This window comes from Oryzias latipes, chromosome 4 (genome assembly GCF_002234675.1).
Source record: "Oryzias latipes chromosome 4, ASM223467v1".
Lineage (NCBI taxonomy): Eukaryota > Metazoa > Chordata > Actinopteri > Beloniformes > Adrianichthyidae > Oryzias > Oryzias latipes.
This window is the reverse complement of record NC_019862.2, coordinates 19,374,417-19,383,142: the sequence shown is the minus strand read 5'-3', so window position 1 is coordinate 19,383,142 and position 8,726 is coordinate 19,374,417. Positions and strand designations below refer to the sequence as shown.

The 8,726-nt window shown below is 38.1% G+C and overlaps 2 protein-coding genes across 2 annotated transcripts; one reads left to right on the top strand and one right to left on the bottom strand.

The window, feature by feature from the left end:
- The first annotated feature begins 296 nt into the window (after window positions 1–296).
- Window positions 297–2,491, top strand: LOC111947374 (regulator of G-protein signaling 5-like). The gene is made up of 5 exons (XM_023954375.1): window positions 297–532; window positions 637–723; window positions 974–1,035; window positions 1,236–1,402; window positions 1,522–2,491. Exons 1-5 carry the CDS (start codon window positions 312–314, stop codon window positions 1,714–1,716), a joined length of 732 nt encoding a protein of 243 aa, XP_023810143.1. The 5' UTR covers window positions 297–311; the 3' UTR covers window positions 1,717–2,491.
- Window positions 2,492–5,138: 2,647 nt separating this feature from the next.
- Window positions 5,139–8,323, bottom strand: LOC111947373 (ubiquitin carboxyl-terminal hydrolase isozyme L5-like). Its single transcript, XM_023954374.1, has 8 exons — window positions 8,269–8,323; window positions 7,388–7,449; window positions 6,943–7,073; window positions 6,761–6,824; window positions 6,550–6,652; window positions 5,835–5,948; window positions 5,661–5,759; window positions 5,139–5,459 (listed from the first exon to the last, which is right to left on the bottom strand). The coding sequence occupies exons 2-8, from the start codon at window positions 7,447–7,449 to the stop codon at window positions 5,415–5,417; spliced, it is 618 nt and encodes a 205-aa protein (XP_023810142.1). The 5' UTR covers window positions 8,269–8,323; the 3' UTR covers window positions 5,139–5,414.
- Between the last annotated feature and the right edge of the window lie 403 nt (window positions 8,324–8,726).

The following is an 8,726-nucleotide window of genomic DNA, read 5'->3' as shown; positions in this document are numbered from 1 at the left end:
CATCAATGAGCCATTCACTTGGGCAGGGCTAAAGCAGGCTGACAGTAATTAGTAGTTTTCATTTTGAATCTTTAAAACAGGCAATTTAAGATCAATGATTGCATCAGAATAACCATTGTTGATACTTAACAAAATCCATTATTTTTCTCATCTAAATGAGTCACAAAACTGGCCTAAAGCAGAACAAACTAGCTTGATAACTTTCCAGCAAAACTTTATTTTCAGTGTGTGAAATGAGCGTCACGTGCTGCCCCTACTCTTAAAATTGGCAGCCCACATGATGTCTACGGAGAGATGATGTTTATGCTTGAATGAGCCTCAACATTGCCTCAGGGCCTTGGAGTTATGGGAGGATAGCTCTGAGTTCTAAGCTCCGCCTCCGCCCCCACCCCAGCCACTTAGATTATATAGCAGAGCTCCAACAGGCAAAGGAGAAGAAAACGAGCTGGATTATGAGAGAGGTATCCAACCACATGGCTTTTACTGAAACCGAGAAACCTACTGAGATGTCTGCAGAGAAGAAGGTGAAAAAGTAAGTCAATGCTCAATTTATGCAAGACATTTCTGATCATGATCAACGTTTGAAAAAACTGATCGTCTTTGAAACACTGACGTAGGTGCTCTTTTTGTTAACAGAAGGAAAAACTGGAACAACAAAATCCAGTTTCTGCTGAATAGGAACCCCCAGCCCAGACTGGCCTTGAGGAGAAAAAAACCATACGGGTGAGAGAAATTTAAAAAAAAAAAAAGAAAATGTGTCTTTTAAACCTAACAAAGTTATGCAAACCTTTTGCAATTGCATGCCCTCATGAAAACAACCATGACATAGTTATAATGAAATGTACAAAATATGTACAAGACAAAGGTTTAATACAACTTAAGAATACTCTGCAGTGGTAATCAGTGGAAAAAAATCTGTATTGACATTACAAGTAGTTGTCTGAGCTAAAATTATCCTGTTCTCTGCCCTCAGGCCAAGTGTTGATGACGTGAACCAATGGGCGCAGTCACTAGACAAACTACTCAACCATAAATGTAAGTATTATTCATCTCCGGTGAACATTATTGCATAAAAAAGCCTCAAAGGTCACATAGTTACTAAAAGCTAAATAAAAGCGGTTTATTAGCAGCAGTAAAATAGTTCTCCCATGCGCCTACTTTACTCCCCAGTAATGGGAATGCAGCCAGCGTTCATCTCTCACACCTATCTCCTTCTTTATCTACTTCCTCTGCAGATGGGAAAACAGCCTTCCGCCTATATCTTAAGTCAGAGTTCTGCGAGGAGAATATCGAGTTTTGGATGGCCTGCGAGGACTTCAAGTTGCTGAAAACACGCAGAGAAAAAGTGACGAAGGCCAAAAAGATGTATAAGGAGTTCATCAAACCCGACGCTCCCAAGGAGGTAAACAAATCAATAATTTGTCAATTTCATTTCAAGTGTTTTCGAGTTCTAGAAATGAAAGTAAGTCTGGCAGAAATGAAAACACCAGAGGATCATTCTGAGCTTGCTCCTGTTTTTAGATAAACCTGGATTATCAAACGAGAGATAACATCATTCAGAGTCTTGATGACCCCACAACAACAAGCTTCCTGGCAGCTCAGAAGAAGGTCTACAGCCTCATGGAGAACAACGCGTACCCCAGGTTCATCCATTCCGACTTCTACAAAGAACTCTTTGCAGCTGCAAGAGCAAAGGAAGAGCATATCAAGTCCTAGTCAAACATACTCCCCCTCCTGAAGTCATTTGTTTACTGCTGTGAAACTGAAGGGGAATGGTGTTCACTCCAGGCCCTGGCTCAGGATAGCAAGTGTGGAAAATTTGAACGTGAAGCCCCTAGCTGAGTGTGGGGTTTTAGAGGGAGCTGGGTGGATGAGGCTGGCTGCGATGGGGTGCTGCATCAGGTGCTCAACACAAGACCAAGGCAACATTTCATCACCTGCTTATCACATTTTCATTGCTACTTTTTTAAATCCAAAGTATTTTGCAAAGGCACACTTTCAAATCCTGATAATGTTCAGGGTTTTTTTTTGTTGCTGTTTTAACATAAAAAAAATGCACAAATTAAGTTTTCATACATAGTCTAACATAATGCCGACAGTGACGCTGAATGTATTTTTTTTGTTCATTTTTTGTTAAAATCATACACTTCCTGTATTGTTTTGTGTGTGTGTGCGTGTTTACACAATAAGTGCCAATCTGATTTTTATATAAACGTCCACAGTTACTGGTGATGGCATTTTTTGGCCTGAAAATTTGTGAAAACATACTGTAAAAAGATTCAGCGTGTATATTTAAGCTTCAGCAGCTGGACTGCCCTTGTAATAAAATGTGTTTTTAATGCTTTGATTTGTGACGTCTATGTATTTTACAATCATTTTTCATGCATATCTTACTTAAATTGTATCCCCCAAAAATATTTATTGTTACCCATGACTTATAGAAAATGTGTATTTAATGTGAAGGCAATAATAAATATTCTTTTCAACGTGGGGATTTCTGTTTTGGCTTATATTAAATAAGCAGAAAAAAGCTGAGGGGTTATACTTTTATTTTGGGGAAACTGTATGATTCTAAAAAGAAGAATAAATAAAAGCAAAACCTTGTGGGTTCTAATTGAAGCTTTTAGTTCGTATTTTTTTTAAGCTCAACAATCAGACTCAAAGTCTATGATCTAATCTAATTTTATAAGTAATAAAAGAGCTAGAATTGTCTTGACTTTGCTGGTAAATGCACTCCACTTTTAACCATCTGTGGCACTCAGCAGTTTGGGCTTTCTAGAACGTCCCATTCTCTTATATTCCTGTGCTGAGTGTTTTTGTTGTTTTTTTTGTCCTCATATGTCTTAGGAGAATTTAAGTCTGGTAATAATTTAACACAGTCAGGCTTAAACACAATGATTTGTCTCAATGATAGGGGGAAAGAAGGCAAACGTGGCACAAGTTTGCTTTCGTCACAAGGTTCCTTTAGATATCGATCTGCGACTTCTTTGACTTAAAATAAAGGAGATATATTTAGAGTTGCATGTCGTCGTGAACCAACAGCACCTAATCCTTTTGTTACATCTTTCTTTATGTAACGTATCAGTCATTCTCCAGTGATTCAAGTATTTCATGTCTGTGACAGCAGCTTCCTGCCGTGCTCCTGTCTGCTCTGAAGGCTGACAAGGAACGGGATGCACGGGCGGCGTTCCTGACAGCTTCTGCTCCGTGCTCAGACCCTGCTGTCATGAGGAGAGTAGATCCTCCTTCACAGTGACAACTACTCCAGGATGATGAGCTGTGCTGGCATTTAGGTTACAGCAGCAAAAAAAAATAAAAAAATCAAAAAGGTATAAAGCATTGAGAGTTTGTCTTTACTAAAAAAAAGAAAGGTGTTTTATTTATATGCACATTTATAAGTGCAACTACAAAACAGTAAGCTTTTATGTATAAAACGGACAAAATTTACCTTCAAAAACCTTTGAAATTTTTTAATCCTCCATTGGGCGTTTTAACATAGCAATAATGTTTCTGTGCTGTTTTGTTGTATTTCCCTCAATTTACCATTTATATTCATTATAATATGAAGCACAAGCACAGCACCCTGCGGGAGTTTTAGGTGTATCTGCACAAATGGTGCTTTCTTACAGTTCTAGTGCTCTGTGTGCTCCTGAGCAGAACAAAAAAACTTTCCTCGACCCCTCAAGTTGGCCAACCTAGGTGAAATTCCATTACGCAGCAGTCTGGTTATTTTTGGGACTTAATTGTATGTTTTTGTTGCATCTGTGTCCCTGTCTACCTCATGCACCACTTTGTTGTGTGACCTCAGCCAGATGCAAAGGTCACGACGAGCCCGGATCATTGCTGAGGTTAATGGGGAAGTGAGAACAGCGTGGAGAGTGAGGGCCCAAGTGCAAAAGTGAAATTCACGTAAATGGCTCACGCACATTTCTCGAGAGGTACAATACAAACACACGTTGTTCTTTTATAGAGCGGATGGGAAAACGTTTTCATTGGTTGCCATGAGCGATCTGGGAGGCATTCCAAGAAGTACTTAGGTGCATATATGTAAACACTCGGTTTAAATTTAGAAGCAAACCGCGTCAGTCCAAATCTGGTCAGCTGACCGCAGATAGCTCAGGATTTACAAGCCTTCAGACGTCCAGCCTGCAGGCGTGACACGAGGGGCAGAAGTTCTACTTCTCCAAGTTCCCATCCTTAGACATAACTGAACTCAGATGTCACACTGACCTTTAAAAAAAGTCACTCTGACCCGATCTCTGTTTAAATTCTGCAAATATTTATTTTAGAAAACTTACTTGTGGAAAATTGTCTGTGCTTAAACCTTTATGGATCCACTCGTGACCATGGTTTAAGATGGGGAATCAAACTCAGAAGGATACATATCTACAGAATCTGTTTCCTGCATTATTACACTGTCTGAGTCAAAAAATGTGTGACATAGCCAACAGAAAGGTTAGTTATACTGAGGAAACTGTGACATTTAAAAAAATCACAAAGGCTGGATATCAGGCATTCAGGAATAAGAGAAAAAAGGATTTGGGGCTTTAACTTTTTATTATGGAAATTATGCCTAAACCTTTAGCTATATAAAATGATTGAGACTGCATTTATTATGATCACAAAAGAACAATCATTTTATTTTTTAAAAATAAGGCCAAAGGTACCTATTTTTATTCTTAAATGTTCTAAAAACCGCAACATAAATGCACAATTTAGACTAAAAAAGCACCAAGCAATGGTCACACTGTACATAACTTAAGGGATCATTTATTTTTGCTTTGAACGGTTTGTCAGGAGAAACTTTACAATAACCCCAATATATCCTAAATACTCTTGCATTTTACTTGTTTTGTCATTTTAAATCCATACCAAGTCACCCATTTCATTTTTTCTTGGTGTGATTTTGCATTTTTAAGCCACATCACCTTCTTTATAAAATGTGAAACTAAGATTTCAGGGATTTTTTTCCCCCCACAGCTTCCCAGGTCAACATGTGGCTTACTGAAATTGAAAACAGCCTCTGGTGTTGCAATATCTCAACAGCAGGTGGAGCCAAAGATCCACTATTGCCAAATAATATTCTCCTAACTATATAATAGACTGAGAATATGAAAAATAAAACAGAAAGCAAAAAATTCACAAACATTAGGACGTTTTTATTATGAAAATAGGACAGAACATGGTACAATTTTCCTTCAATCATGCATTACAGCTGATGAACACACATGGTGACAATGATAATTTATGCTGGGCAGTCTGTGCAGTTCGCTGTGGCTGCATGGTGTGAGAGCGACGCCCACATGGCTGTCATAGCTGCTGTCAAACAGGATTACGCTGCTCAGTGAAGGGGACTGCCGTTCTTCGTGCGTTTCTGCGTGGGATCACAAGCTTCTCTTGGTGGCGTCTCTCGTTCACTTTGCCTCTTGAGCTTTTTTAGCACTTTGTTTCTCCTTTGCCTGGTGAAAGAAACACATACATTCCCATTCATATGAGCAAAGCTGTAGTCTTACTAAAAGTATTCAATAGGATGAATTTCTCTGGGTTACTCCCCTTTTGCATTTAATTATCAGGATCCTTAAACCGTGTCAACAACTCCCTTTTAATCAAACAAATAAGGCTTAAAATGTCAATGAACAATTAAAAAGGGGGGGTGTTACCTTCTCTACCAATGGCATTAATTGCTGGTATTCTGCCAGTGTTTTCAGCAACTCCATGATAAAAGGGAGGTAATTGTGCTTCCGTCGAATATTTTCAATCTAGAAAAAGAGAAAAGAGCTCTAGCTATAATAAATTTAGACCAAAAAAATTACAACATTGATAAGACAGGCTACCTTATATCTTTTAAGTTTCTGATTTTCTTCCTCAATGAGGAGCTGGTACTTGGCAATTTCTGACTGGATGGAGCTTAGGAAGGAACTGCTCTGGTCTGTGTCCATTGGCTCATCCTGTAAACAGAACAGATTGAATATTTAGCCTGTAAAACTTACACATGTGAACAAAACTGTTTCACAGAAAAGTAAACTCAATAATTACAGCAACATGTAATATTTAAAACAACAGAAAACATCTCTAGAATTTTTTATTCATTTTTATTTCGGGTTTAGTAGTCTTAGAACTTTGCTTTTGCTGCCCTCTAGTGGCCAAAACTAGCATGTTTCACTAGAAAGACGAAGTTATCCCTTGTGCTATCTTAGATGACCCCACCCTTACATTGACGTGTTCTCCCTACCATGACAAAGGTGGATAAAGGTGGAAAGATTTCATGTAGTCCACGGACACCAGTGAAGATCACAAAACATTAAAGAAAAAAAGTTCAGTGCACTTTCTAATGGGTCTAGATGACCCAACTCCCAATGTTAAAGTCCCCAGGATAGCACAAGGGTTACAAGTGGTTTTCATAGAGTCAAACCATTATTACCACAATGATAGAATAGAAGACAGAACAGAAACTGATTTAACTTGATTAAACCATCATAAGGATCAGCTTCTACACAAGAGAGCAAGTTAATCATTATTTAGCCCTTCAACACTTTTGTTATCACAAACCTCAGTCAGCTGTGCCTGAAGTTCTGCAATTTTCTTCTCATAAATCATCTTTCTGTCAGACACAATCGACATTAGGTTGAACCTGATTTCACCTTCACTGTACCTGATGGAAGAAACAGACATAGCTCTCAGAATTTTAGAATTGTTGCAGAATTTTACAGCTTTAGTCCTAATTAAACATATAGTTCTCTTGGGAATAAATATTATTTACTTTTGTATTCTCTTCTCAATCACTGGTCGAACTGCATTGATCCAGTCATCTTGGTTGCATGCGCCTGGTGACAGAAACAGAAATAACTACTACCATGGTAACCTGCAGAGAGCCTCATCAGTTTAAACTAAGGATGAAAGTTTGGTCAGTTGTGCTTTAGAAATATATTTAAAAATCTTTACCCAAATCAATCGGTCCCTCTCGAAGTCCATCCAGCTCGTACAGTCTGCCGTTTACAGGAACATAGCTGACAAAGTGGAAGGCGTCTTCGTCCTTAGCTGAAGATTTTGCATCAAATTCAAACATCTGCTGCCTGAAAAAGAAAAAGTCAAAACATTCTACAATTAAGGCTGGACAACCAGAGCAAAGAAAAAACATACGTTTGCAATGTAAAAATAAGGGCAAGGAAATGAATAAACTGTGCTGGAACATTAGTTAAAGACAGTTTTTTTGTTTGTGGTCTACTATACTTTGAAAAAAACTGGACCAGTATGTGAAGTACTTTTTAAAATACAAGATCAAGCACTTAAACAAACGGCTCTTTCACTTAAAGTCACGCTGCCATCGTACATGAAAAAAAAAGATCATGAAACAAATTAAATAATGTTGCATCTAAATGGAACCCACCTGGCAAAGCTGTTGTGAACCTGCCGAATCACCTCTGAATTGCTGAGAGCCAAACCTTTCATCTAAAGAGAGAGGAGGCACAATGATGTAAAACTACAGAAGTGGAACAAAAAAAACAAAAAAAGCATTCCATACATATCTTTAGAAATGTAAATAAAAACACCTGGATACTGACAAGAAAGCTGTTTAGCTGAGAAATTGAGGCAGAATTTTGAAAAAACTCAAAGAAATGTAAAAAAATAAAACAAAAGAATAAAAATTGCAACAATCTACGAGTTTCTTTTGGAGCTGCGAGTACCACAGCCCATTGTCTACAAACAGTCCGCAAAACCTAAAACAGCCAATATTTATTTTATTTGTGTTACTTTTATTGTTTTAAATCAAAGTTTCACAGCAAAAGTGGCACTTAAAGTGAGACAGAATCCCAATAAAAATGGATATGAAGAGCAAATAGAAAACAATAACAGTTTGTAATTCTGCAGCACTCAATTGTTTGTTTTAAACAGCTGCACTTTCTCATGTTCTACAGGTTATGCTAAAATCTATATTTTATTTGATAATACAAGTCATTTTTGCGTGCTGAATTGTTGATTTTTTAATCCTAAAAAATGTGTTTGCTTGTTGCCAATCCTGTAAAAAATACAGGCTTTGAACACAGCCATTTAGTTTAATGCCAACTAAATATTACATTCATTTACTATAAGAGTGTTGTTTAAAACTATTTCTGTGTAACCGACAGGTTTGAATGGAAACAAAAATGTACATCAATGAATATAGATGCCAACAAAATCTTGTTAATGTCGAGGCGATAGTGTTTTCCTAATAAATCTTTTGCAGATGCCGCCACACCACTTGAACTGAAAAAGATACCAGTAACGTACAGCTGCATCAAAACTTTGGGAAAACTCTCGGAACTCTCAGAGTGTCGCCCAGCACGATGTCGGAATGGAGCAGTAGCAGGACACTGACTATGGCCTGGGTCGCACAAGCATTATTGATGACCTGCAATGACAAAGAGAAAATGTTACATTAAAGACCACTCTTTTCAGCATGTTATTGTGGCTATTTTCCCCTCATGATGGAGGACACATACGTACAGACCAAAGGTTTGGACACACCTTCCATTAATTTGAATGAGAAGGTGTGTCCAAACCTTTGGTCTGTGCTGTATAAATAAAATTAAGATGAAAATTGCTAATCTAGCCACAGGGGTTGCAAGCCAGTTGCCTCTGTGCCGGTCCCAAGCCCGGATAAATAGAGAGGGTTGCGTCAGGAAGGGCATCCGGCGTAAAAATTGCCAAATAACTATGCGAATCATCCACCCACTTTAGACATACCG

What these genes read in the sequence shown, in the direction of transcription:
- LOC111947374 (XM_023954375.1), top strand. Translation starts at nt 312, where the DNA reads ATGAGCCTCAACATTGCCTCAGGGCCTTGGAGTTATGGGAGGATAGCT. An exon ending in GCAGAGAAGAAGGTGAAAAA is followed by an intron (nt 533 to 636) that starts GTAAGTCAATGC and finishes TTTTGTTAACAG; the next exon opens with AAGGAAAAACTGGAACAACA. An exon ending in AACCCGACGCTCCCAAGGAG is followed by an intron (nt 1,403 to 1,521) that starts GTAAACAAATCA and finishes TCCTGTTTTTAG; the next exon opens with ATAAACCTGGATTATCAAAC.
- LOC111947373 (XM_023954374.1), bottom strand. Translation starts at nt 7,449, where the DNA reads ATGAAAGGTTTGGCTCTCAGCAATTCAGAGGTGATTCGGCAGGTTCAC. An exon ending in GTTCACAACAGCTTTGCCAG is followed by an intron (nt 7,074 to 7,387) that starts GTGGGTTCCATT and finishes TTTCTTTTTCAG; the next exon opens with GCAGCAGATGTTTGAATTTG. An exon ending in ATTGAGAAGAGAATACAAAA is followed by an intron (nt 6,653 to 6,760) that starts GTAAATAATATT and finishes TTCTTCCATCAG; the next exon opens with GTACAGTGAAGGTGAAATCA.